The sequence below is a fragment of the Triticum urartu genome, chromosome 7A (assembly GCF_056163025.1).
Source record: "Triticum urartu cultivar PI428250 chromosome 7A, HENAU_Tu73, whole genome shotgun sequence".
NCBI lineage: Eukaryota > Viridiplantae > Streptophyta > Magnoliopsida > Poales > Poaceae > Triticum > Triticum urartu.
The window spans coordinates 558,568,036-558,596,012 of record NC_141879.1 but is presented as its reverse complement, the minus strand read 5'-3'; the positions used below and the strand labels follow the sequence as shown (position 1 = coordinate 558,596,012).

Sequence of the window (27,977 nt, the reverse complement as noted above, 5' to 3'; positions counted from 1 at the left end):
TAGGTTACATCAAAACCCATCTTATATACCTACGTGTCCCTTAGAATAACTTTAATATACAATTTCGTATAGTTACTATCACTTCTTGGCCACATTTGTCTTTTTTACGCCACGGGCGCAACATGTCATTATGTGTATCTTTTTCATGGCTCTCAATACTAGAGACGGCACAACGTGGCCATCGTTGCTTGGCTAGTGCATGAAACTTAACAATAACCTATAGGGCTTCAAAACAAGATCTCAAAATCACGTACACATGAATCTTTTTTCAGTTAATAACCTATGTGAAGATATTGACTACTGGATTAACACCATCTGCTAGAGATGTTTTTAAGTAACCAAAAACCAAATAATAAGAAAATATTGTAGTTTTGCAAAACAATACACCATGAACAGTTGAACTAGTCACCTCTCCAGCGAAAGGCCTATCATGAAGGCCAACCCAACATTGTTCTTTAATTCTGTTCCAACCCACCACCCATCCCGCAATAACCTAGAAACACCTCGAAAATTTTCTATCATATCAAACTTACACATGTTTAAATCATAGTCATCTTGTGATTTCCTTACTACATAAGCCCCTAGATAACCAAAATTCTCAAGAAATGTTTGGATGCAATGCAGGTAGTTGCAACAATACATGCCAGTGACTACTGAAAATGCCTGCAATTTAACTGATTCTATCGAAGATTTTTAGTACCCAACATATGGTGCTCAACACAAACCGCCCTTTGCTCAGTCCTCCTTCTGCCCAACATTAAACTTCGCAATGAAGAAACCCATCGTATCCAGTGATGATGATGGATCAAACCTCTGGACAAGTTGTGCTTCATCCTCCGTCAACCACTGCCTGCAAGAGCGTTTGATTTTTAGAGTTGTCCAGGCAACTTTTACTGGAACACATGCAAAATAAAAGTCTCATGGATAAAGGGTAGGTACATGACTATTTTACACATAGTAATACAAACCATTTTATATACTGAAGCAAGATTAAACATATATTGATTCAGCCAAGTGTCGCCTGCTAGTTGTTATATGTCTGAACAGCTGAAAATGCTAATAAATAAAATGCCATAGACCAAAAGATCTTCCAACAATGTAAAATGCTTCTAGTACTACAGAGCAGCACGCTGCAAGAAGGGCCAGAATTATTAAAACAAACCTTGTCCAGCAGTTTGATTAACAAACCAGCTTATTTGGCCCAATACAGTCTTATGCACAAGGACGGCTTATCAAACTAGTGTAGATTGCTGATGCCTATGCATATGAAATGCCTCATGTTATTCTACTATTCGCAAAAGAAACAATGAAAGTTTGGGATGCAATCCCCAAATGTACCACATCCGACTGTAGCCATGTGCCAAATTATGGCATGGAGTTTTGCCAAATCATGAAATGGTCATTCCAGAACATAATCTAGATAACAGGTTCAGGAGCCAAATTCAAACAAAGATATAACAAAAATATTTCGATCTTACTCAGTATATGCCTTGTTGGGCAGCTTACACGAGCCAATAATACCAGGTCCTCCAACTTTTGGGTGCTGAAAAAGGGTTGACAATAGAAATGGTGTCGGAAGTTTAGCAATGAGTCATATAGCACAGCAAGTTTAATTGTCTCAAGTACACATATTATATATCCCCTTTGTTCGAAATTATAAGACATTTTGGATATTTCAATATGGACAACATACGGACTGAAATGAGTGAACGAACACACTAAAACACGTCTATATACATCAGATTCAAAAAAAGTTAGAACATCTTATAATTCGGAACAAATGGAGTATAAGAAAAGCACTCAGTTTCTCTACTCAAGTTAGAAATACGTATGCATATTTGAAGCAAAAATGCAGATACCACCAAAGGGTCCAAGACCTAATTTGCTTCTACATTGTCTTAAGGTGGCATGCTATCATTTTTAAATCAAGTTCACCAGCTTTAACATGCACTATAATGTTGAGTAAACTATTGTTTCGCAAATAACGAATTTCCAGTTTTATTTCACTTATGTTATGAACAAAGCAGGCAGAGGGATTCAAGCCCAGGCAGGTGAGCAGCTCAGTGGCATCTTCACAAACCGATCAAGCTTTTGCGCCAACTTTTGCAACAACCATTAATTTTAAACAAGTGATGAAATGCAACAGATGAATTAATGGCATATTTTCAAGTTTTGCGCTGCAAATATATAGCTACTGGGTTTTGCATTGGAGAAGGTGTCCCTTGCTTTTGCCACTCCTGTTTGCTTTTAGTACTTCTGCCGCTCAACTCCGTTAAAAGAAAATTGGGCACTCATGTTTTACCAGTCCTGGATCTCAGGACCAGGGGCCAGCGCCGTTGGCACACCGTCAACGATGGTAAACGAGCCAAGCAGCCATGCGGCATCCAACTGTCCAAGACGAAGACACCCTGGAGAGCACCAGCATGAGTGGAACTCAAGGCATCTCAGCGCTGAGGTGGCTTGACACGGCAGTAATACAGTAATGAGGCGAGGAGGCATACTTGTGGAATGTAGTGCCGCAAATGTGGATAACTCTGTGTGTCACGATGGCACCAAGATAGAGGAACAGATCCGCATGGCTGGGGATCAGGGTCGAGCAATCATGCCAGTTGGCTCCCAACAGCAAATGAATGAGAAAAAGAAGGGACTCGTGGGTGAAAGGAGAGGGACGGAGAGGACACAGAAAATGTGCTGGGTAACTTTTGAGAACAGACAAGGGGAAAAAGTAACATTACAAATTTAACGATCTGAGCTCACTTCTCACGGCTGCAGTTCTGCCAAAAATGTAAAACTCACATCCGTAGAAGGTGTCTGAGCTAACAAGGGTGACATAAGTAGAAAATGCAGAAGGGAGTTAAAATTTTCGAATGGCTAAAATAAGACACGTCTCTCCAACAGCAGAATCAAGTAGACACATTGCAGATAAAAGACATGCATCGCTTTTAAAGAGAAAAGGAAAACTTTACATGTGCAGTAGCACAAACAAAATCTTCTGACACATTAATCCACCGCAGCGAAGACACGACAACATACAAGTCATTGAACTTACCTGTGATCCTAGTGACAGGAATTTGTATGTATCCAAGGCATATCTGACCAAAGACTCATTTTCTCCTGGATTTATGGTACACCTGGAAGCAGAAAAATAAATAAGGTGCCAGTAGTAATCAACACTGTTCGTCGAGTTGTATTGCTTATTTGCTTCTCATTTAAATTGTAGGTCACTTAAACAATACACCAGCATAAATGGCGGGCATATGCAAGATAAAATGACTACTAGCAAGTTATCCAATTTATGGAGCAACTACGATTATCCATCAAGTAGCTAACATTGATATCGTGCACAGCAGTGTATGTAGATGGAACAAAATTGATCGTTTCACCCACTGAATACTAATAAAATGTTCGTGCATGACTAGAAAAAACATCATTTATGTTTTTTTTTGGTATTGCTACAGCAGTTACAATGAATCTCTGTTAGACCACTAGCTGCACTGTTTATAATCCAGGCTCTGTGCTTTTTATCCAAACAGAGACCCACTATCCCAGTACAGGAAATACAGTGGGTACTCAGTATCTCTTAGCTGTGTCAAGTAAGCAATGAAAACGTGAATCGAACTACTGTGTACCAGCACCAGAAAAAAGAGCAATGTAGCACGAGTTTTTGACCGTCCACCCCAGTAACAATAAAAAAAAGTTCAACATACTTACGTGGAATAAACAATTAACCCACCAGGGCGAACTAGCTTAACAGCTTGATCAAACAATCTTCTTTGATACGTCGCATTCTTTCTCAGCGATTCCAGAGTTTCCTGTAATAATGCAATTTATGAAACAGCAAATAAGTTAGCAAGTTGTACTAGAATTAGCCATCTAGATATTAGAGAATCTCCAGCAGGCCCCCTATTAGAGCCAGGAAAATGCGGGCCCCCCATAACACCCCTCCCACCCAGCCCCAACTCCCACAGGCATACCCTCAGGCCCCAAAACCTAACGACGGAGAGTGGGAGGAAACTTCCCTTGCACATGGCTCTCCCTCCTGCGTCGGGAGCTCACCAGCGGGCCTCCGCTGCGCAACACTCGCCTCCAACCTCCCCAGCCTCCCCCCTCGCCGTGCAGCTCCTCCTCTTACTGGGCTCTGCCCCTCCACGCAGCGCATGCTATTGGGCCAGAGCTCTGGCGTCCACAAAAACTGCCACGCGGACCTGGCATTCTCCACCCTCCCTCCATCTCTGTCACTTTGTCCCAAGGAACGCCGCCATGCCAGACCCGGCCTCCTAGTGCGCTGGCCCGAGGTAAATGCAGTCCTCCTGTTTTAGGTATATGTGAATTTGTCTGTCAATTTGCATGTGAATTTGTATATAAAATTTGCATACAATTTTGTAATGTCAATATAATTTTGATATCTGAGTTGGCTTAGATCTCCAAGGGAAGATTCCGGAGCTGTAGAAGATGTATTCGCACAGGACTAATGAGGTGTGGCTAGGATGGGTCGTTGGTCACGGGTCCAAGTCCATGTCGGGGTAGGTTTGGAACCGGATCCAACGAAAGATGGCAGGGGGACTGGATGTTGACTAGAAGATAGATATAAGTTCAAGTCCTAGTGGACTTCCACTTCGACATGGCCCGGAGAAAAGAAAATGCAATAGAGAAAATAAAATGTTCAATAATTTATTTTATTCTAGGCGAAAAAATTCCTAGCTCTTCTATTAACAACTTTTCTGGGGTTTCAAAAGTGGTATGTTATGATTCCAATTAATGAGCTGGCCATACGAGCCAACTAAATCAAAACATTTCTTGCCTTCCCCTGCCCATACTCAAATCAGATCAAATCTTACCAAAATCTAGAATATGATTGGTGTAAGATTTATGTTAGACACAATTGGTGCTGAACCACTAGAATATGTATTACCCCTATTGTAACACACAGGCAATTAGCTAGACAATGTTATAGACGAGATTACTACATTCCAGATCCATAATAAACAACTCATTCTTAACAGGTGCACAGCCATAAAACATATCCTTTAAATATATAGAACAACCATTGTTCTCAAACTTGAAATGAATATCCATCACGCAATAAACAAGATCCTAATATAATGTTCTTGCGTAAGGCCAAACACACAGTAACAATTACTAAGCTCTAATACGAACCCCAAAGGTAGATGTAGAACGCCGACGAGTTGAAGAGTGTCTGCACTCATTTTTGGCAAAACTCCTGCCGAACGAGGCATTCCTGCCGTGACAGACCCAGGTGAGGCGCACTAGGGAAGGTGCCCAAAACATGGAGAAGCAGCCAGGAGGCATAGCACTCAAGAGCAAGGTACACACACGAGATATAGCACTCAGATCTGCAGTGACCAGTTAGAGCTCTCCCAAGGTGATACAAGTTGCCATGTCCCAATTGGCAAGCGGCTCGCTGATTCGGCATGCTCCACAGGCTGGCTGCTATGTGAAGGATAGCTTGAAACCATGGCAGTATAAGGTCAGATTTAAGTATGGAGTTTGCCTTTGGATGACCCTATTTGGGAAGATCAAAGTTGATATAAAGATGATCCAAAATAGAGTTCGGATGCGGAAGTAATAACAAGTTCAGAGGTGTGCACATTAACACTAGATTATGGCATGGCATAAAATGTAATTAATATGGCCTCAAATGAAGTAGTGCTCAACATGCAAAATTTTCGTCGTCGAAACGAATAAATTTGTCTTTGGATCATCTCAATCCAAGGTCGTATGCAACCTTTAGAGCCGAAAGAAGATCAGGAACACAGGCTGAAGGAATCCTGACGGATAAATCCAACCGAGTATTTAAATCCGAGTGAGGCATCAGTCGGGCAATTGGAGTGAAGCTACTGTCGGATGGCCCGATTGATCTCAAATCCGACTGAACGGTCCTAAAATCCGACTGGTGTCGGGCGATTCGACCTGAAGCTAAAGATGGGTCCTAAAATCCGACTGGTGTCACGCAATTCGACTTGAAGCTAAAGATGGGTCCTAAAGTCCGACTAGTGTCGGGTAATTCGACCTGAAGCTAAACATGGCCTTAGTTATCTCATAACGTTTGGACCTTGCTGCTGGAACAAAGCATTTAGCTCCACCGATCATATTGTAGGCACTATAGCTCTCAAAAAAGTTTTTGAAGCATGCATCAGGTACTGCACTAATATGGAGTCGTCACTTTTGGTCTAGACATTTATATCATCATCCGTAGCGTTGTCACCAGGGCACGCGCCTACAATAGCTGCTTGCAAAATATATTTTCTTTCTTAGCACTCCTGAGGACAATCCTGAGATGCAGTCTCCTGGACGACGAAGAGTTTGCTGAATTACTAATTCGGTACGCGTGGATACCGTAGGGGGGCGCCTACTTCGACTCTTGGTCGATGGAGAAATTCTCGCAGCTGGGACGTATAACCTAGCTACGGGTGTCGGGAAATCTTCACCATCTTCTTCCTCTCCTTTGAGTTCTTTTGGTGTAAAAGTGCATCTAGTGCCCCCTTAAGACAAATGGGTTAAGGGACTAATGTGTTTGTGAGTGTACACAAAAGATATAGTCCCTGAAGATTTGGTTTAACCAACAAAAAACGACACCTAAAAATGTATTTCTTCAGTGAAGAATTTGCTGCGTCCTTGAAGAAATTGATGTGAAGAATTGGAAGCTTGAAGACTTTGTTTTCATAGTTTATTGCTTCTTTATTTGAGTCAATGGGAAACACCATACTGTGAAAGAGGGTCTAGGTGATATATAGGTGTATTTCCGAAGTGATGCTCAAACCTAAAACATACCTACTTATTCGACTGAAGACTTTGGAAATCTCTTGCAGTGCAATCGAGTTCTTCAGTGACAGAGGCAAAGTTCTTTTGTTCGTTGACGAAATTGGTCTGACTGAAGAGTTAGGATTTCGCCAGTGTGATCTGCATACCATGTGAGGAAAATGAGAGTTCCGATGAAATTGTCGTTCCGACCGTTGTTGCGCAAGTGCCAGCTGTTGAGTGGATCCTTATCCAAGGGGATTTATGTCTTATCATGTCGGATTGCCCCTGGCTATAAATATCCCCCCCCCCCCCCAATTAGTAGTTGGTTGGCTGCTCCAAGAGAAAGATCGACAAGTGTCATTTGAGAGCAACCCTTCCTCTAACGAACTTGAGAAAAACTCAAGTGAGGAAAAACCCAAACACCCAAAGCCAGAGTGATTCAGCATCACTGAAGAGATTGTTATGTGTGATCCGACGCCTGTTACCTTTGAAGACTATCATTCTTCTAGACGGTTAGGAGTCATGTTCTGAGCATCCAAGAAGTATTTGTGGAGTACCATAGAACGAATCTGTGAAGGTTTTGGAAGTCTACCTTGAAGACTTACCATGAGTGATTGGGCGGGGTCTAAGTGGCTTAGCTCAAGAGGAATAAGGTGAAGACTTGGTGTCTCCTGAGTTCAATCTCAGCCTCCCTAACTAGACGTACAGTTGATACAACAACTGAAACTGGTCAAACAAATCACCGTGTCTTCACCGAGCCAACCTGGTTTCAAATTCCTCAACCCTTTACTTTCAGTACTTGTGCACTTAAAGAATTTGTGTCTTGCATTCTGAAGACTTTCATCTTGATGCTTTTCATTCCTTCAGTTCATCATGTTTACTTTTGAATGTATGTATGACTGCATGTTCTTCATTTGCATCTATCATGTGCGCCTGTTTTGCTTCACTGTGATGATTTAGTTTCCCTTCTGTTTCTATTTCGTCACTCTGTTATTCGTCAAACTCTACCAACTTTGATGAATTTGTAAAAATCTCCCATTCACCCCCGGAAGATTACCTGCGCTTTCAATTGGTATAAAGCAAGGTACTCCCTTGTTCTGTGTGATTTTGGTTTAACCACCTGGAGTTTTAGTTATGTCGACCGCAGGTATGATCAAAGTCTCCGTTGCGTGCCCTATCTTCGAAGGCACAAACTACCCGTACTAGAAGAACAAGATGTGCATGCATCTTGAGGCTATTGACAACGATCTCTGATTTGTCGTCGAGAATGGTATCCTCTGTTGGACCGAGTATCAATGCTAATGACGTGAAGAGATTCAAACAACTTGACTCTCAAGCGAAGAATATCATATGTGGGCATCTGAACAAAGGACGGTATGGCAGAGTGAGTGCTTTGGAGACCTCAAATCTTATCTGGGATATGATCTCCAAGGGGGTTTCAACTCAACGTGACTCCCGAGTGGATGTTCTTCGCAATCTCTTCAACCGCTTCAAGAAGCTCGACAATGAGAACGTCCAACAAACATTCGATCGCCTCACTGATATCTCCAATGAGCTTCAAGCTCTTGGCGCATCTGACATCACCGACATGAGGTGGTGCAAAAATTGTTGAGATCGCTTGACAGTTCATTTGACATCTTGGGACTGATGATTCAAGAGAGTCCTAACTACAAGCAACTTAACCTAGCTGATATTCTTGAGAGGCTCAATACTCATGAATTTCAACAAGCTGAGAAGAGAGACATGTATGGTCCAAGCTATGGACAACCTCGCGCCATGAAGGCAAAAGCAAAAGCCAAAGCAATTTCTTCATCTGAAGAAGAATCTGACTGCAGTTCCGGTGGCCCCGGAGAAATTGGCAGAGAACTTGCAATGATGGTGAAGAAATTTCAGAAGTTTTCAAAGAAAAACCGCTTTGGAAAGTCTTCAAAGTATGACTGGAAGAAAACTGAAGAAGATTTTGCTCGAGACTACAAGAGAACTTGCTACAAATGCAAGAAGCCTGACAACTATATTGCTGACTGTCCTCTCTGGGAAAAGGAATCAAAGAAGAAGAAGAGCAAGGATGGCAGTTCTGATGAGAAGAAATCCTATGTCTTCTTCAAAGTCTTCATCATACAAGAGAGCAGTTCTAGCAAGAACGTGCATTCATCAGCAAGGAAATGGACTCTTAGGAAGAATCCGATCAAGAGGGAGCTGAGGAATCTGAGGAGTCAGATTCTTGTGGCCGGCCTAGCTCTCGCTGCCGATTTTGTCACCAAGTCCATCTTCAACCATGAAGAAAATGGCTACGTCACCGACGCTAAGGCCTGTGACGACAACTCTGCTCCCATCTATTGCTTCATGGCAAAAGGCGCCAAGGTATCCTCACGTGTTGCCTACTTTGATACTTTCAGTAAAGATGACTCTGGATGTGAAAATAAACCTAGGTATGAAAAAACTTGCTAAAATTGCAACTGAGCAGCAAACTACTATGGAAAAGATTCAAAAACTGCTAGACAAAAGCGATGATCTGTTGGATGAGGAAATGGATCGAAATCAATCTTTGACTGGTGATCTTCAAAGTCTTCGATCAAAGTATGACGAACTTCAAAGTCGTCATGTGGCCCTCTCAGGCAATCATGAGAAGCTTTCCTATGAATTTCTTCAAAGGAGGAGATCTCGAAAAACTGAGAGCGTCTCATGATGATTTTCGAACGTAGAACGATGCCTTGCTCGCTCAACAGATCAGTACCGCTCATGAAGAATTTGTGTCACCATACTTGAAATGCCTTGAACGTGAAAACACAAATTCTTCTACTGAATGTTCAAATGCTTCTGAAAGAGCAATTTCTTCAACTGTTTCGGAGGCTACTAACCCCTCATCTGAGAAAGCCACAAATATCACTGACGAAAATGCAGGGTTGAAGGAATTGTATATGACAGGCATGTACAAAAGCCTCAAAGGGCATCAAACCCTTTGCGATGTGCTTAAGAAGCAGATCTTGAAGAAGAACCCTAGGAAAGAGGGTATTGCATTTGAAAGAAGAATCAATGGAGATGGATCCTATTGAAAACCTGAGCAGTACCCCCAAACCACCTGGATGCCTGCAAAACGACCTCCTGTCGATCCATCCACTTTGTTTGGCTATAACTGTGCTACTTATTATCTCTCTATTGAGTCATTTGACTCCAACTATAAACTGTTCAAAAATCAAAATGGTGAAGTATTCGCCAAATTTGTTGGAACTAACTACAGGAATGGTCCACCAATGAAGAAAATCTAGATGCCCAAAAGCCTTCTGGAAAGTATTCAGGTGAATGTCGTCATGACACCATTGATGAAGAAAAACCTAAGGGCAAATTTTTCATATGGACCAAAGTCTTCAAATGGTCGCAGACCCACTTATGGTCGTGCTAATGCCTCTGTTTCGTAGGGAAACAATCATTGGTCTAATGAATATGTGCATTATTCTTCGAACCACTATGTTCACAAATCTTCGAAGAATTTCTCAGTATATTTATTTGATTATACTAACCCCTCTATGAAGAGAAATGCATTTGCTTCAATGCCTAAATTCTCAATTGGCGCACTTAGATACAATGCTTCTCAGCCACCCTTACAAATGTGGGTGGTCAAGAAGAACTAATTTCTTCTACAGGGTCGGGTCTCCAGAAGGGATGCGCTAATGATGAAGAAAATCTCGAGAGACCTGGAAAATCTTGTTGGATGCAAGATAAAAATGAAAAATGGATTATCCATTACTCTCGTCCATGATATCACTGCACAACCACATAGAACCAGCAGCCACAGCAGCAACACAAGCCTCTAGTAGCAGCAGTTTCTACCAGCATAAGCGTCTTCCTCTGACCAAGCCACGTTGTCGACGTGTCTCCCGCACGGCCCCGCCACCGTCTCACGTGCCACTTCCACATCTCCCGCACTCGCACGCAGCCACTTGCGGACCTCCCCGCTAGCTAGCGCACAGCCGCGAGATGAGTACCCGCTGCCGAGATGAGCCCCTTAGCCGCCTTCCCGTCAGGCCCCGTTGTCGCCTGCGCCTGCCGGCGTCTGTTACCATGTTGAATGAGGAGAGGTGTACCAGCAGCTTGTCTCTATGCGCTCATCTCCAAACATTGATCAGCCCTCCTCTTCTAAGTCACTTACACGAGTTCGGCCCTATGGGCCTAAGTTGTGATGGACCAGGCCCATACAAGATCAACATCTACCAAATCATTTTCGTAGGGTGCCCGATTGGGTCCGGTACCTCCTGGTATGAGAAGTCAGGGACTTCAGAGTGCCTAGTTCTTTATGCTGATAGCGAGTTGTTTTGAAAGTACGTCACCTCCAAGCTTTGTTAATCCCAAACCTCTAGGCTCAAGTCTTGGCTTTCACATTTTAAATAAATATTTGCTTGCCCTGTTTCTTCCACATGTAGGTGTTCAAGTATATGTGAAGGCCCAACCTTCTCCAACTTCTGGTCCTACTAGTTGGTGCATGAAACTTAATAATGGATTGAAGCTTGACTAGCTGTCACTATGTTAAACATGAAAGATCTGAGTTTATTTTATAATATAAAATATAATACGAATAGTAATTATAAATTATGATTATTTGTTTTGTTGCTCTTGTATATAGGCAAACAACTGAAACATATAGTGATGCAAAGAATGTAAAGTGCAATTTAACGATCAACAACATACGCAATTTAGGTACAGTAGTCCCTTACCTCACCAGCAAAGAGACGAGGTCTCAAGCCAAGTGCAGAACATGGAGCATCAAGGAGGACACGATCAAAGCTGCTTGGAAAGAATCCTTTTGAGTCTTCAACTCTACCTCCAGAGCAGTTACTTCTTCCTGTCCCGTTCCTCATTCGCCTTAAATTCTTCCTGAGGTCTGCCTTGCTAACATACCTTTTGGCATCTGGTTTTCCATCATTTAAAAGAAAAAATAAAATTCCAAAATAGTGGAAAAGACCAACATATACAGTGTCCAACATGTACAACAAATACAATTGCTGCCGCTGCAGGAAATAGTGTAACAATTTAGGTTAGTGTCTAAATAATTCAAACAAATTTAGACACAGTTCTCAATCCAAACTAGAAATACGTAAGGAACATTAAAACATCCATGTTATCCAGAGATCTGAAAAATCCATATGATACCATCATGTGAACAAAAAGAATCCAAGAAACATGATGCACAGAATAGAGCTGATGTGGTGAAGAAAAATGAATACATGGGTATAAATTGGCATGCTGCTTACCAGTCTGCTCAACTATTGCAGTTGAGCTGTCTTCAGCTGCATTCGTAACCCTGGCAGCGATTATACTACGAATAGGGCCAGAGTTCTCCGCTAACGTCACAATTGCTTCAGAGCAATTATCAGCCACGCCAAGATTTCTTTCCTCATAAGCCTTCCGTACAGATTTGAGAGCATCAAGTTTATAAGCTCTTATACAACTTAGGCCCATCTCATCAGCCAACTTCAAAATACCCATCACCTGGAATATAATTTTATGTTATTACAATGACAATATGATTCTCGGGATAAAGATATACACCATCAGGGAACACATGATAAATGTTAGATACATAAGATATACACCATCAGGGAGCACATGCTAAATGTTAAATACATAAATAAAGGCATACTTTCATGTGCATGTGCACCATGACAGATTTTTTATTGCTCAGGTGCTGACATCTCCCAAAGCTTTCTAACACATCAATGTGAACATGACCTTAGGAGATAAACTAGGAATCCGAAAAAAGAAATACAAGAAACCTAGTACCATACATCTTTATTAGGACAGCCCCAACCCGTGCGTTTTCTGCATGCATCGTGTAGGTTAGTTAGAAAAAAAATTAGACATGGTGCAAATCGTGCAGCCGGCCCTTAGTTTTAGGAACCAATAATCTTGTTCCTTCCTTTTTCTTGTTCGTTCGTCTAAACAGATTAAGCAGCCGAATGTCTTTATTCCTTTCTTCCCATGGAAAATCAGCGCACCAAGGAGGCAACCTCCCTTCTCAAGGACGAGGAGATCAAGATGGCGGACTCTGTTCCATTGGACAAACAGCAGATCAAGCCGGCGACCGTGCCATGCGTCTTCAAGTGCCCGGGACGACGAACGACTTAATGAATTGGTTCTCGGACTTGGCATGCTACAAGTGTACCGTCTGCAGCAAGATACGAGTTTTGTTTGAGCCACCCTCAAAAGAATCTTCAACAAGCAGCTCGGAGTATAAAGGCAGCGCCGACAACAATAATGGTAGAGACTCGGACGCCGGATTGAAGATTAGAGAGTTTGAGAAAAGCAAATACAGAAACATGTAGGACTTGACCGGTACTCTACTTCTGATGTGTTCCCGATGTAGGAGTTGAAGATTAGAACATGCCGGTTTGAGCATGAATAAAATTATTGCCGTATCTCTACTTTCCTATTTTCGATGAGTTCCCGATTGTAGGAGTTGAAGACTATGACATGTTCGTTTGACTAAATTTATTGTCATGCATATACTCTACTTTGGATGTGTTCCCGATGTAAGCATACAGTTCCACATGACTTTGAGCGTGCACATGTTAATCACCATACACGTATTATTGCCACTGGGTGTAGAAAAAAAGTTGAAGCCAAGAAGAACAACATTAAGAGTTGAATGGGTAACCATTATGAGTAACACTAATCCTGTTATATTAGTGAAGACCCTTGAATAAACCCATTTAGAGTTCAACGGGAAACACTAAGAGTTGAACAGGAAACCGCTCGACAACGTTATCATGGTAGGCACTACACATCCGATAAAGATCCAATGGCCATTAACAATGCTTGCAACGCATTGTAATGCCACAGGGAGATCGCTGAGCCTCTAGCGAGAACCGGGACAGAGGCTCGGGAGAACCGGGAGAGAGGCTTGGCAAGAACTGGGAGAGAGGCTAGGCGATCTCCTGGTGGCATTACTATGCGCTCCAAGCATTGTTACCGATGTCACTGAATATTCACCGGATGTGTAGTGCTTACCATGATAATGTCGTTGAGCGGTTTCCCGTTCAACTCTTAGTGTTTCGCGTTGAACTCCGAATTGGTTTAGTCAAGGGTCTTCAATAATGTAATCGGATTAGTGTTACTCATAATGGTGTTCCATTCAATGTTTTTCTTCTTGGCTTTAACTCTTTTTTACACTCAATGGCAATAATATATATATGATGATTAACATGTGCACGCTCAAAGTCATGTGGAGCTATATGAATACATCGGCAACACATCAAAAGTAGAGTACACATACAAAAATAAATTTATTCATACTCAAACCGGCATGTCATAATCTTGAACTCCTACATCACGAACACATCGAAAGTGTTAGTGTGGACAGGAAAGTGGTTCACTGAAGCTGTTTAACATATTGCTGCCCTGAGGCATATATATAGTACCGGGGAAGTCGGTTCCTATGCAAACCGACCATGCGGCTCTAGCAACTGCTGGTACATGCAAAAACCAAATTGACTATTGTTGTCTAAATGCATGCACTAACTTACTAAGGAAGCTCCAGCCAGCCTACCACTAGTCTACTACTCCCTAGCTAAGTAAATACTCCCTCCGTATGGAAATACTTGTTGGAGAAATGGATGTATCTAGATGTATTTTAGTTTTAGATACATGTTCCCAAGGATTACTACTAACAAAAAGTAGAGTACCGATCAAATCCTACATGTTCCCATTAAGCTCGGGCGTTCAAGGAGAGGGTCATTAAGGAGGGCCCTTGGGAGGAAGGAGGGGATGCGGACAATGTGTGGATGAAGATGGCGACTTGCATTCGTAAGGTGGCCTCGGAGGAGTTTGGAGTGTCCAGGGGAAGGAGAAGCGAGGATAAGGATACCTGGTGGTGGAATGATGATGTCCAGAAGGCGATTAAGGAGAAGAAAGATTGCTTCAGACGCGTATACCTGGATAGGAGTGCAGACAACATAGAGAAGTACAAGATGGTGAAGAAGGCCGCAAAGCGAGCTGTTGGTGAAGCAAGGGGTCGGGCATATGAGGACCTCTACCAACGGTTAGGCACGAAAGAAGGCGAAAGGGACATCTATAAGATGGCCAAGATCCGAGAGAGGAAGACGAGGGATATTGGCCAAGTCAAATGCATCAAGGACGGAGCAGGCCAACTCTTGGTGAAGGACGAGATTAAGCATAGATGGCGGGAGTACTTCGACAAGCTGTTCAATGGGGAGAATGAGAGTTCTACCATTGAACTGGACGACTCCTTTGATGAGACCAGCATGCGTTTTGTGCGGCGAATCCATGAGTCTGAGGTCAAGGAGGCTTTAAAAAGGATGAAAGGAGGCAAGGCGATGGGCCCTGATTGTATCCCCATTGAGGTGTGGAAAGATCTCGGGGACATAGCGATAGTATGGCTAACCAAGCTTTTCAACCTCATTTTTCAGGCAAACAAGATGCCAGAAGAATGGAGACGGAGTATATTAGTACCAATCTTCAAGAACAAGGGGGATGTTCAGAGTTGTACTAATTACCGTGGAATTAAGCTGATGAGCCATACAATGAAGCTATGGGAGAGAGTCATTGAGCACCGCTTAAGAAGAATGACAAGCGTGACCAAAAATCAGTTTGGTTTCATGCCTGGGAGGTCGACCATGGAAGCCATTTTCTTGGTACGACAACTTATGGAGAGATATAGGGAGCAAAAGAAGGACTTGCATATGGTGTTCATTGACTTGGAGAAGGCCTATGATAAGATACCGCGGAATGTCATGTGGTGGGCCTTGGAGAAACACAAGGTCCCAGCAAAGTACATTACCCTCATCAAGGACATGTACGACAATGTTGTGACAAGTGTTCGAACAAGTGATGTCGACACCGATGACTTCCCGATTAAGATAGGACTGCATCAGGGGTCAGCTTTGAGCCCTTATCTTTTTGCATTGGTGATGGATGCGGTCACAAGGGATATACAAGGAGATATCCCATGGTGTATGCTCTTTGCGGATGATGTGGTGCTAGTTGACGATAGTCGGACAGGGGTAAATAGGAAGTTAGAGTTATGGAGACAAACCTTGGAATCGAAAGGGTTTAGGTTTAGTAGAACTAAAACCGAGTACATGATGTGCGGTTTCAGTGCTACTAGGTGTGAGGAGGTTAGCCTTGATGGCCAGGTGGTACCTCGGAAGGACACCTTTCGGTATTTGGGGTCAATGCTACAGGAGGATGGGGGTATTGATGAAGATGTGAACCATCGAATCAAAGTCGGATGGATGAAGTGGCGCCAAGCTTCTGGCATTCTCTGTGACAAGAGAGTGCCACAAAAGCTAAAAGGCAAGTTCTACAGGACGGCGGTTCGACCCGCAATGTTGTATGGCGCTGAGTGTTGGCCGACTAAAAGGCGACATGTTCAACAGTTAGGTGTGGCGGAGATGCGTATGTTGAGATGGATGTGTGGCCACACGAGGAAGGATCGAGTCCGGAATGATGATATACGAGATAGAGTTGGGGTATCACCAATTGAAGAGAAGCTTGTCCAACATCGTCTAAGATGGTTTGGGCATATTCAGCGCAGGCCTCCAGAAGCTCAAGTGCATAGCGGACGGCTAAAGCGTGCGGAGAATGTCAAGAGAGGGCGGGGTAGACCGAATTTGATATGGGGGGAGTCCGTTAAGAGAGACCTGAAGGATTGGAGTATCACCAAAAAGCTAGCTATGGACAGGGGTGCGTGGAAGCTTGCTATCCATGTACCAGAGCCATGAGTTGGTTGCAAGATCTTATGGGTTTCACCTCTAGCCTACCCCAACTTGTTTGGGACTAAAGGCTTAAACTCCGAGCTGCTCATTGAAGATTCTTTTGAGAGCGGCTCGAACAAAAACTCATATCTCGCCATAGACGGTACACCTGTAGGATGCCAAGTCCAAGAACCAATTCATTAAGTCGTTCGTCGTCCCGGGCACTTAAGACACATGATGCATGGCACGGTCATCGGCTTGATTTGTTGTTTGTCCAATGGAATGGAGTCTGCCGGCTTGATCTCCTCGTCCTTGAGAAGGGAGGTCGCCGGCTCCATGGGATGGGAGGTTGCCTCCTTGGTGTGCTGATTGTCCATGAGAAGGAAGAAAGACAACCGGCAGCTCGATCTGTTCACATGAACGAACAAGAAAAAGGAACAAGATTATTCGTTCCTAAAACTAAGGGGTAGTTGCAAGATCTACACCACGTCTAATTTTTTTACTAACAAACCTACACGCAGCATGCAGAAAACGCATGGGTTGGGGTTGTGCCTAATAAAGCATCTCCTTTTTTTCTAGGGACGTGATGCGTGGGATGTGATCAGTCGAAGGGTAAAATTGTCAACAAATACAATGAACCATATAATCTAGATTTTTCCTCAAAAACCTATACACCCTATATCTAGGAAGGGAGGGAGTACTACGTTGTGGCGCTGCATTGTAGTCTTCCCGCGCCGCAAACATCTTCCTTGCCATCTTGTACTTTGCTATGTTGTCTGCACTCCTATTCAATTGTAGGCGTCTGAAACAGTCTTTCTTCTAATTAATAGCCACATGGAAAATACAAAGGGTACGGCTATTTATATATTACTCTAACAGTAACAACCACTTTTCTAGGGTTTAAAAAGTAGTTGTTACTACTTTTGAAGCCCCTCGTCGAGACAAACTCACAGGTGAAGACGGGTCACTAATTGGATTAACAATTTGTGTGATAAATCATTTTGAAAACTTGGATTTAGCAATTAAAGCCGATGATGCAAGCATGAGGTCGACGATTATGCATGCATAACATGCATGCATGTGATCTCTCCATAGGGCAAAATTCCCTTGACATGCCACAGCGTCATAAGATTATCTATCACAAGAATCTCTGTTATTTAATTGGTCCTCCACCCTCAATAAATGTTGTGAACTCCTTTTGGAGACACATATATCTGACGTAGCGCAACAAAGTCCAATTTTTAGCAGACACTCTTTAGTTCCAATTTGCAGCAGCGCCAAGCTTTGAGGTGGAGCGTGCCGGACTAAGCAAAGTGGTTTGTTTTATAGGAGATAAAACCCAAATCACTGAATCTGGGTAAGAAATGGAATAAGGTCTAATAGGATGAGAGCACTAGCTTTAGCCTTTTGGAGAAGCAAACAGAAAGCATCCATGTTGCATACGAGTCAGATCATCGATTAGGAAAGAATGGAGTTAGAATTGAGTTATCCTACAGTAAGAGTCAGACTAAAGTCCTAGCCAGGATCACCCCAACCCATAAAACCAAGTTGTGGTTGGATGGCGGGAAGGCTAATTGTACCCCTAGCCCACCAGGGTTCAAACCCCAAGTTTGCAGCCATGTGTGTTTCATCAAGCATGATGTTCCTTCAATGAGAGGCTTCCTGCCGATAGCGAGGCGCCTGTGGTGACTTCATCAATCTTAAAGCTCTGTGACTATTCTTTTGTAGGTGCATGTACACGTGTGCTTTTAAGTTGTACTCGGTGTTTCTAAAGAAGAGGATCACCCAACCCAGAATAAATCAACCATAGCTCAGAGCTCATTGACACAGATGAGGGTGAGCATGCATTATTGTGTTACCAATCCGATCAAAGCCTAAGATTCGCAATCTTTTCTTCCCTTCTCTAGTTCCACAAAAGACCAGCACAAACCACTGTAGTTTATATTTGCCTTTTGTCATGAAAGAAGAATATTTCATGAAGCCATATATAACGCATCAAGCCATGACCCGGACACAACATAAAGGGGAGAAACATGACCACATAAGTTCAGATGGCAACGTTAACTCAAAGCAACATCATATGCTGAATCTAACATAATGAATTACCTTATTGTGAGATCTATCGAGGGCAACAATCTCCCCTTTGTCCCTCATAAGGATAGCAATTGCTGTTGTTTTCCCTCCTGGAGCAGCACACATGTCCAATATTTGCTCTCCTGGCTGGGGATCTGTTAAATAAAATAAAAAAATTGCACATAAACACATCAGGACAGGAAATACTGTTGTTTTTATGAAAAAACACTCAAACCCAGGATAATATAAGGTCTAGAGGCCAATATAATTACAGCAGCAAAATTCTAAAGCATGCAAGTAATATCTTGTAGGTCAACCATATGTGGACATGCATGTTGATAGGAGAAAACTAAATCAGATGTCCCACGATTCAACATTTCAACTGCTTTGTTTCTAGCAAGAGTAATTGGTTGACTATTCCAACAACTTCTTTTGTAGTTTCAGTTGAATAACTATAGCTCGTACCCTCTAACGTACCCCTACCCCTCCCGGTGCCTCCCCTCCCAACAGCCCCACGCCAGCTCCTACTCCAAGTTCGGTGGCCACCTCCACAGGAAACATTTCTATCCATATTTAAACAGTTAGAGATCGTAAGGACGAGCCGCAGAGCTGTCCGTCAGTGACATACACCTAACAGCATGGCCATAGCAAATGAGATAATCCAAAAGCAATCCCAACATGACACATAAGCAAACGGCTATAGGCCAGCAGTGATAACATAGATAAAGTTAAAAGAAACCAAAAGATTTGAAGGACACAAAGGAGCCCGTCCCACCAAGGCCATCAATCCACATCTTCATTGATAATCCTTGGAAGCTGAAGCTTTGCTGCATTGGAGGGATGCCACAGTAGCCAGCTCCCGTGGCCTGGATGGTGTCCAGGGGCAGATAAGGTGCAGGCTGGCAATAAGGTGGTGTGATGTCCAACTCCAGGTTTTAGAAGAGGGCTTCCTCTTGCAGGAAGGAGATGAGACCCCCGGGAGCTTGCCCTTCTTAGATTGCAGAGGGTATGGCGTCTTGAGACCATCATGAAGCTGGCTTATGTGAGGGCTCCTCCTGAGTGAAGCTTCAGAGACATGAACAGTTTGTGTTTGCACCTGAAGTAGGTGATCCGAACACCTCTAGCATACTGGAAGCGATCCTCAAAACGATCAAAGCAGGAAACATGCTGTGGGAGCAGTAGCAGCGGGTCCTCTGACAGATTCTGATCAAAGCAAAGCTTCTTAGAGGCAGTACGAAGGTCAGCAGAAGTACTCATATTGACAGTAAGTTTGAGGGAAAGGGTGGGCTGAGATCCTGCATGTCTACAGTGACCCTCTTTTCAGGAGCTCTGATGTTAACAATAGAAAAAGACATTTAAGAATCTGAATATTTTGCCATTCGGAGCAACTCCATCGCTTCCTAAAGACTGAAAGGAGAGTTAGCCCAAGCAGTGTCCACAGTGACACTCTCATGATCAGGAGCACTGTCGCTAACACTGTCTGAATATGCATCACTATTATCAATCAGCTAGATCTTAACAGAGGAAGGAGGCTCTGAAGACTGACCATCTTGCAGCTGTTGGTCTCTAACCAGGGTAGGAGGGTGTCCAGGGTCCACAGGCAATTGATCAGACACATTATCATTCCCATTGTTATTCTCAGCATGGTGGAACTGACCCCACACCATATCAACAGGATGGTGATACTGGACAAGACCATGGTAAGGATGTGGGACTACATGTGCGAAAGGGAGGTCCTTTAGCATATGGAATCTGTCCTAGAGGCCTGGGAAGTTTGGAAGCATTGGAGTGCCAGGGTGTTTGAGGGAGCTAGGCCAAACATTCATGCTCTTCTGCATAGGGTGGCCGACGGGTGTGCTTAGCGGTGCCTCTGCCCTCCACAAACACCTCCTTAGGTTGCTTGTCCCTGACTCTTAGTCGGTCTCAGTGAGGTCGCGACACCATCCTATAACTACTATTTCCTTAGCTGTAGCCATTCTTTTATTGTTTACCCAGTACCTTTATTTAATCCTAACTTGCTAGAAAGCAAGCAGCAGTTTGTTTTCAGATACATATTATATATACAAATAATAAAGACCACAGCAACAGATAAAATGAGTTGGATAAAATCACACTTCTGGTTGATGTAACAACAAAGAAATGTTCTAAAAAAAATACAAGTCATACCAAGGACACGAGCAGCCACAATACTTGGCAAATTTTGAAGAAATATCTCCCCTTCAAGCACGTCTGAATGATAAAAGAAAAGGACAGTTAGTTTTAATGAATCTGAAGATGTACAGTACAACAGATGCGAAAGGCATTTTGCATCATCCACAGTTCCATGCTATATCACTTTTTCTGAGCTTTGGAATGCATATCACCACGAACTAGTAGGTCAAACTCAAGATAAATATGTGTTAGTTACTAGTCCAGAACAACAGATATGATTTACAGTGAAATGTCCGATGGAAATATGGAAGCTAACTATGGCTAATGGTAATTTCGTGGGGATCATTGGCACTAGTTCTCGCTGCCACAGATGATTGCTCAGGTAAAGTTAGCTTCAGGCCAGATATGCTTCATGAAGATCATTGCCATGGTACTCCCATATTCAATATACTTCTTAAACCAATCTATTATATTGATTTTTCATTCTCAAAATATCTTACTAATTATTCTAAGATACCTCAAATACAAGTCCTATGAGAAAATATCATCAGAGCCCTAAGTTTACGCACAGAAAAGTATATTGAATATATATATATGGGGTGTCTATTAATTACTAATGAGGCACACTAAGAATGATAACAACGTATAATCACTTTATCTATGTGATTAACTTGGTGAAATTTCTTGAACCTCACTTCTCTATTCCTCTTCTTAAGTGGATCAGGCTCTGACAAACACACACACACATGGACGCGCGCACATTCAAGCCCCCTATTAACTTGACTTCCTAGCATCGTCGATCTGCAGGTCGTCATACTGACGCGCTGCCGGCAGCCATCAGGATAGAGCATCTCCATCAACCCTGCTCTGATACCATGTGGTTAACTTGGAGAAAAAATTGGAACCTCGCTTCTATATTCCTCTTCTTTTATACATGCATCTATATATTGGCCTTGACTAGGCTCCAATGGCCAACGGTCGGAGATGATTCCGGCAAATCCCTCGGTAGGGTATCCCGGCGTGGTGATTGTCGGAGGGGAAACAAGGAGGCGAGATTACCCAGGTTCAGACCCTCTTGGTGGAGGTAAAACCCTACTCCTGCTGTGTATATTGCGATTGGGGTGTACAAAGTACAGGTATGAACCAAGGGATTGTAATGTATCTATCAACTAGCTCGGCCTCGGCTTATATAACATACCGAGGTCCCTAGGGTTACACAACCTAGTCGGCTACGTACGTGGAGGGGAGTCCACCATGGCTCTGGCTTCCTTGTCTTTGACGGAAAGGCTTCCAGAGTCTTCTCTTACAAGGCCTGTGGGCTGTACTGATGGCCTAGGGCAAAACCGGCATAGGGGCACCCTTGGGCCGGCAACCAACAAGGTGCGACACCCCTGGGCGGTAACACCGCCAGTAACCCCCGAATCGGTCTACAAACTTGGTTGCACCTTGACCAGCACCGAACTGCACATTGTCTTCAGCTAGCCAAGGTTGAAACTGGTTCTTCGAGCTTTCCCTAACAACATCTGCTCGCACTCGGCCTTCGAATGACGGACTACTTCCGAAGTTGCACGAACAGCTTCGGTATTGAATTGTTGATGAAGATAGCTGACCAGCGCCACAAAAAGTTTCCCACGCATCCGATCCTCGCGGGCCGAATTCCCACATGACATTTAAAAATGCAACTTGTCCAGTCTTGCTCATCAGACCAGACCGGTCTCATCAGCTAGTCAAACCGGACCATGTGTCAGACTTGCTCATCAGACCAGACCGGTCTCATCAGCTAGTCAAACCGGACCATGTGTCAGACCTGAACCGCCGGTCAAAGTGACGTGTGGGAGTGGGCCCCACCAAGGCCACGTCCCATGAACTAACGATGTGCGCCTCAATTCCCACAAGCAGTTAACGGCAGACTCCGCGATCCCCATGCGCCTTCAACGCTATTATCAGGATACGAAGAGATAGCTTGCCACGTGGCGTTAATTGATGTCGTTGTTCAACCTCCCATACACCTATATAAGGGGAATGAACAGAGAGGGGAGGGCTTTACGCTCTCACCTCTTCCGCTTCCTTCTTCCTCGCGCCACTGTCTCGTCCTGCTGCTCCGCTGCATCAGCACACTACAGCCCCAATGCAGCACCACCACGCCACCATGGGCAAGCGCTGCCTGATGAACGGCGAGCCCATCAACACCGGGAAGGTCAACGCCTCCAAGGAGGTACCGTCGAAGACCAAGGGCAAGCGGATGTCTTCCACTAACTGACGGCCAACTAGAACGCCTCACAAACGGTGGCCGTCTCCCTCAGCCTACCGTCGCCTTATCAGGCTCTCCGGTCATCGTGGCGGAGAACGGCGATGTCCTGGCGGAGGCCGTGCCCAAGTCGGAACCACACGAACGGGTTATTTTTCATCCCCCTTCATCATCTACGGTCTTTTGCATGTCTACTGCCTCAAAATCCACCGTCTCCCCCCCCCCCCCCCCAGCGCCCACTTCGATCTTGTGCTTCATCACCCTTTGTGAGGCCTTTCTTTGTGTCAAAACCCACTTCGGCTTCTGGAGGAGGTAATTCCAAGTTAAGCACCAAACAAACGTGAGCGAGACCTGCGAGTGCGGAGGAGCCACCATCTACAAGCAGGCCGAAACCAATAAACATGGTAGGAAGATTGGTTCTACGTCCACAACCCTCCCCAAGCTGGTATAGTCACACCTTTTAGCTAGGTTTCCCCAATCAGTTCCCCCAATCAAACACCATTCGTGAAGTCCCAAAAACAATTTGGTACAAACAGCCACGGTGAAGAGACTTCACCGTAGAGTGTGCGATCTAGCCGACAAAGGTGTGACCCATGTGCACGTGACGCATGTGGCCCTAAGCCGAGGTATCCAGCCACTTCGATCCCAAGCTCACCCAATGCTCGTCGTTGGCACCGCAGAGGCAAGGCGGCCTGCCCTGTGCCTCTGCCAAAGCAGTCATGACCCAGGTTCCATCAGAATTCTAGGGCATCGTTTCGAAATGTTGTCTGCTCTCCACCACCGGGAGACTAAGAAGTCCTGGCTCAACCCCTTTCTAAATGACAACGAACGGGACGCCCTGCGGTTCCTAAAGGAGAAGGCAGACGGGTTGAACCTCGGCCTTAAGCGGATGACCAACGTCTTTCGACTGGCATGGAAGCGATGTTCTTTGCTCCTTTGCAGAAAAATGTTCAAAAAATGTATCAAAAAATACTATTTGGCAGGAGCTAAGTGGTTCATGCAGCTTAAGGCTACTGTCAACCGAGGCTGTTTAGTAGTTCAATTGCTTCGGTCATGGTCGTTTTGTTGTCGCTAGCGCATATGTAATTTGGTGTTGTTTGTGGGGATTTGTGGGGATTGTACTTCTAATCTTCTATACACTTTTTCTTAATGCAACTATATGCAGCTCTCTTGCGTATTCAAGAAAAAAAACATACCATTAAAAGATGGTAGTTTGTATACCCTCTCAGTCATCTCTACTGCAACTCCATGAAGAACACGAAATATTCCTGCCCTTGACATTGCAGCAATCCCTTGACCAATGTACAAACCCTTTCTCTCTTCATAATGTGCATCTGCAATGTTAAGTAGACTTTACAACTTATGACCTTGTATTTTGATCAGGGGAAACAACATTGTACACCAAACTATAACAACCATCTATTCTAAGGCGTATAAGAAAAAACATATCAATTTATTCAACAAGGCATCAAAGAGAACTGGCAACTTCCACTACAAAAACTCGCCTGACTGCAACCCCTGTAGAACGATTCCACGTGTTATACCAACAGCCCAACCACTATCCTTGACCGGTTGTTCAATAGCAACTGACACTGCAACCGTATCACCCTTTTCAACATGTGCACTGCAAGCTAAAACACCAGGGACATACACCTAAAGAAAAAGCAAATGAACAGGAGAGATCAAACATACAGAAAAGGGAGTGTGTACTTCGTGATAACAGTGAACTTGCAGTGAGATAGCATCTAGGAGTAGTAATTAAGGTATTCCAAATTTCAAATTCCAGGGGAAAGATGTAGATGGATGAAGACAATAAGATTATGTACACCACCCAGTAGCACCAAGGACTTCTGAGAACTTTTTTCAGTAATTTGTCGAATGCAGGTCAAAAAGCTCAAGAGAAAATAAATAGATGCAATAGTCAGTAAAGGCAAAAAACAATATAAGCATATTACATTTAACCAGAAAAAGGAAATAAATTAGCTTAACTGTAGAAGGGCAACAACAATCATTCCGAACTTGTTAAAGGTAGTTTAGTAAGATACAGTAGGTATTCCCAGTGCATCATGAGCATGTTTGTGACATTACGAACGATGTTTTGACTCACTGAGAAGTAGATAAATATGCATGAAAAAAATGTGGCAGCTAAATTTGGGATTGGGAGTGATAACGTAAAACTTGGACATCATGCAAGACTTGAATGGCAAAAAAGAAGTCTAATGTCCTATATCAATGTCGAAGGGTCTGAAAAAAATATGGAAGGAATAACCAACGGTGTCTTTTGAAAGATGGTGGTGGTTTTTAGAACACACCTGGGCTCCTCGAAGAACCGACTCTGCACATTTTCGACTTATAATTATCTCCTTCATAGAGTGACCAGGTTGGCCATCGTAATGCAGAGCATGTGGTCCTGAACCTCGAACAAATAAAACATTTTCAAGGCCTGAATACGGGCACTTGTGCACCAGGTAACTCCCTTCATGTGCTTGCTCTCCACCATTCTGCTCACCGATCTTCAAACCATTAAATCCACAAGAAAGTTCATTCTGATTTACCAATTTCAGCAGCTTTTGCATGACAGTATCAGTGGTAGACTTTAGAGTATTCACACGGATGCAAGAGTAGCAAGAAGGATGCCTGATCAAGAAAGTTAAACTTAGTTTAGTCATAACATAACATTAATACCGTAGGTCATTGGAAATTGGCAAGAAACTGCAAATTTAGCTCCTTTTACAACTGCTGCCATCAATCTCTACTTGACTGCATGGTGAAGTCATGAGTGACTCTAGTTTTCCACTTAGTATTTCCCAAGACTAAACATAGCAAAGAAAAGTATGTACAGTGTACTGTGAAGGAAGCCAAGGACACAAAGTACTATCCCAAGAAAACTCACCATAATCATAATATCCTTGAAGTGTTGCTACGATTTAGCAACATCCACATGCTCAGTGAAGTGATACAAATGGTGTTTGTAGTAATAAGTGGAAGCAGCGAAAGCATATGCACAACAAAGTTCAGTGGATGGGGTTTGAGCCAAGTTGCAATTACATGCTCAAACCTCACAAGCTTTAACTCTTAACCCAAATCATCTTGTTTTTCATCTCTTTCTCGAAACCCATTCTCCTCACACATATGAGTTAGGAAATTAACAGACACTCATGGGTCAGAAAATTTGACAATCAATACACTTTAGTGGTGAGTTGAAGATGAATTTTCTATAAACCAATTGGCCAAGTAAAAGCACACTTCTGTTCTTAAATACCCCTTTTTGAGTTATATTTCTCTCCAACTTAAATGTTCATGTTTTTTTTTTGAGAAAACGCAAAAGCTTTGCACCTCGTTGTACTGAAAAGGCAGTGCTAAAGTTAATTACACAACCAAGTTCGCAGGTTGGAAACTGAAAACAAGACAAGCAAAGGCAAATGCTCATGTTCCTCGTCCTTAAACCTAATCACATAAAAAATCCTAAACTTTTACTTACACAAAAAATTTCTTAATTAACTACTATGCAAAAAGACTTTTTTTCCTTCAATCATCAGAGCAACTAAGTAGAAAGTCTAAAGTCAAACAAGTATTGAGGAATCTTGAAACAGTAATTCTAGTTGTGTTTTGCTTTAGCCATTAAATTAAGAACTGGTCTTTCCATAATCATATCAGCACCTTGTTTCTGTTTGTACACAGGCACTGTAGTCTCACATTACTTCAGAATCATAGTTGACTGACTTAGGATAGAACAGTCTCAGAGTTGAGCTTGTTTTTCGAACCATGCAGGAGAGATCAGAGTTAAGCTTGTTTTCTATTTGGATTTTTAGGGCCTCTTTGTCTCTTTTATCCGCATGAATCTATGCAAACTGTGCAAAGTAATATGATATAAATGCATGTGCAAAATAGAGGAAGAGGTAAATGTTTTGATTCCTATGAAATTGTTTTGGTTTCATAGAAAGGGCTAAGTATTCCTATCATCCAATATAGGAGAAATTAAACCACAGTCTTCGAACCAATGAGACCTTTATTCTTTCAAGACATTAGAAGCTTAACTGAACTCTTTGGGCTCCTCCGCAGGTGAACCTTAACAGATGACCATTGTTAGACTGCTGCAGGCAGGCTCGCGAGGCATGGTTTGCAGCATGCCCCACAGCGCTTGCTTTGTGAACAGTCAGAGGAGACCATGGCCCACCTCCTCACTGGCTGCCCCTTCCCTGCACCTTATGGCACGAGGCCATTTCATGGATTCGATCGACCACCCGGCTGCCCATTATTGGAGAAGACTTCGTGGACTGGTGGCAGCAAGACATCCACTCTGCCGACACCGCCCCTCGGAAGGGCACCTATTCAGTGAGCATGCTGTGGCATGGTGGACCTCCAAGCAGCACAACACAATGCCGCCGTCTTCGACAATGTGCAGCCCAACACCCACTAGCTTCCTATACACAATCAGGGCTGAGGTCCATCTGCAGGCGAAAGCAGGGGCAGCCCCGCAGTGGGTCTAGCGATGTTGCTTCCGGCCCTTCCTTGCGCTCGTACATAACCATTCTGCTATCAACGCATCGAGATGAAAAGCTTTTCGAGTTTCCTCTTAGTCAGCGCAGCTGTTCCAGTGGAACATTGAAGCACACAAAAATAAAAAGCATAGGCACCGGCTGTCTAAGGGCAAGGCCGCCCGCAGAAAAATGTTTAAGCTTATCGCGGCAAAGACCCTAAGGATCTATTCCAGCTACCCTCGTCCAAACTCAAGGCAATAACCAGCAAGGAACCTAAGATTAGCAGGAATTTAACCGAACTCACGCGAGGGCTTCGGAGATGCGGGCGAAGTGGTCGCGGCCGTACGCCGAGGCGAAGTACTCCTCGACTTCGGGCTGCCACCGCAGCCCCGGCCTGAACGTGTACCGGTCCGTGGCGGCCGCAGCACCAGCAGCAGGCGCAGCCGCCGCCGCCGCCGCGGGGGAGGCAGAGGGGGAGGAATCCATAACTGCGAGGGCGGTCGGGATTCGGCACTTGGGCGGTTTTGGGGTTTTTCTGTTTCTCAGGCGAGTTTT

General features: G+C 43.7%; 1 protein-coding gene across 2 annotated transcripts; it reads right to left on the bottom strand.

The window, feature by feature from the left end:
• Positions 1 to 489: 489 nt before the first annotated feature.
• Positions 490 to 27,977, bottom strand: LOC125519103 (NOL1/NOP2/sun family protein). 2 transcript variants are annotated; one of them, XM_048683985.2, is made up of 12 exons: positions 27,727 to 27,977; positions 25,254 to 25,578; positions 24,447 to 24,594; positions 24,138 to 24,275; positions 20,709 to 20,771; positions 18,576 to 18,697; positions 12,009 to 12,246; positions 11,472 to 11,665; positions 3,712 to 3,812; positions 3,050 to 3,131; positions 1,479 to 1,543; positions 490 to 850 (listed from the first exon to the last, which is right to left on the bottom strand). In XM_048683985.2, exons 1-12 carry the CDS (start codon positions 27,906 to 27,908, stop codon positions 736 to 738), a joined length of 1,773 nt encoding a protein of 590 aa, XP_048539942.1. In that variant the 5' UTR covers positions 27,909 to 27,977; the 3' UTR covers positions 490 to 735. The 2 variants fall into 2 exon arrangements, with proteins under 2 accessions (XP_048539942.1, XP_087393323.1); XM_087537197.1 differs by lacking the exons at positions 490 to 850; positions 1,479 to 1,543; positions 3,050 to 3,131; positions 3,712 to 3,812 and adding an exon at positions 3,967 to 4,310.

Bases quoted from the DNA above. Each gene is read 5' to 3' on its own strand.
- LOC125519103 (XM_048683985.2), bottom strand. From the start codon at position 27,908: ATGGATTCCTCCCCCTCTGCCTCCCCCGCGGCGGCGGCGGCGGCTGCG. The intron at 20,772-24,137 runs GTATGTTTTTTT...TTTATCATTCAG, and splicing joins CAAACTACCATCTTTTAATG to ACGTGCTTGAAGGGGAGATA. The intron at 18,698-20,708 runs GTATGACTTGTA...TTTATTTAACAG, and splicing joins TGTGGCTGCTCGTGTCCTTG to ATCCCCAGCCAGGAGAGCAA.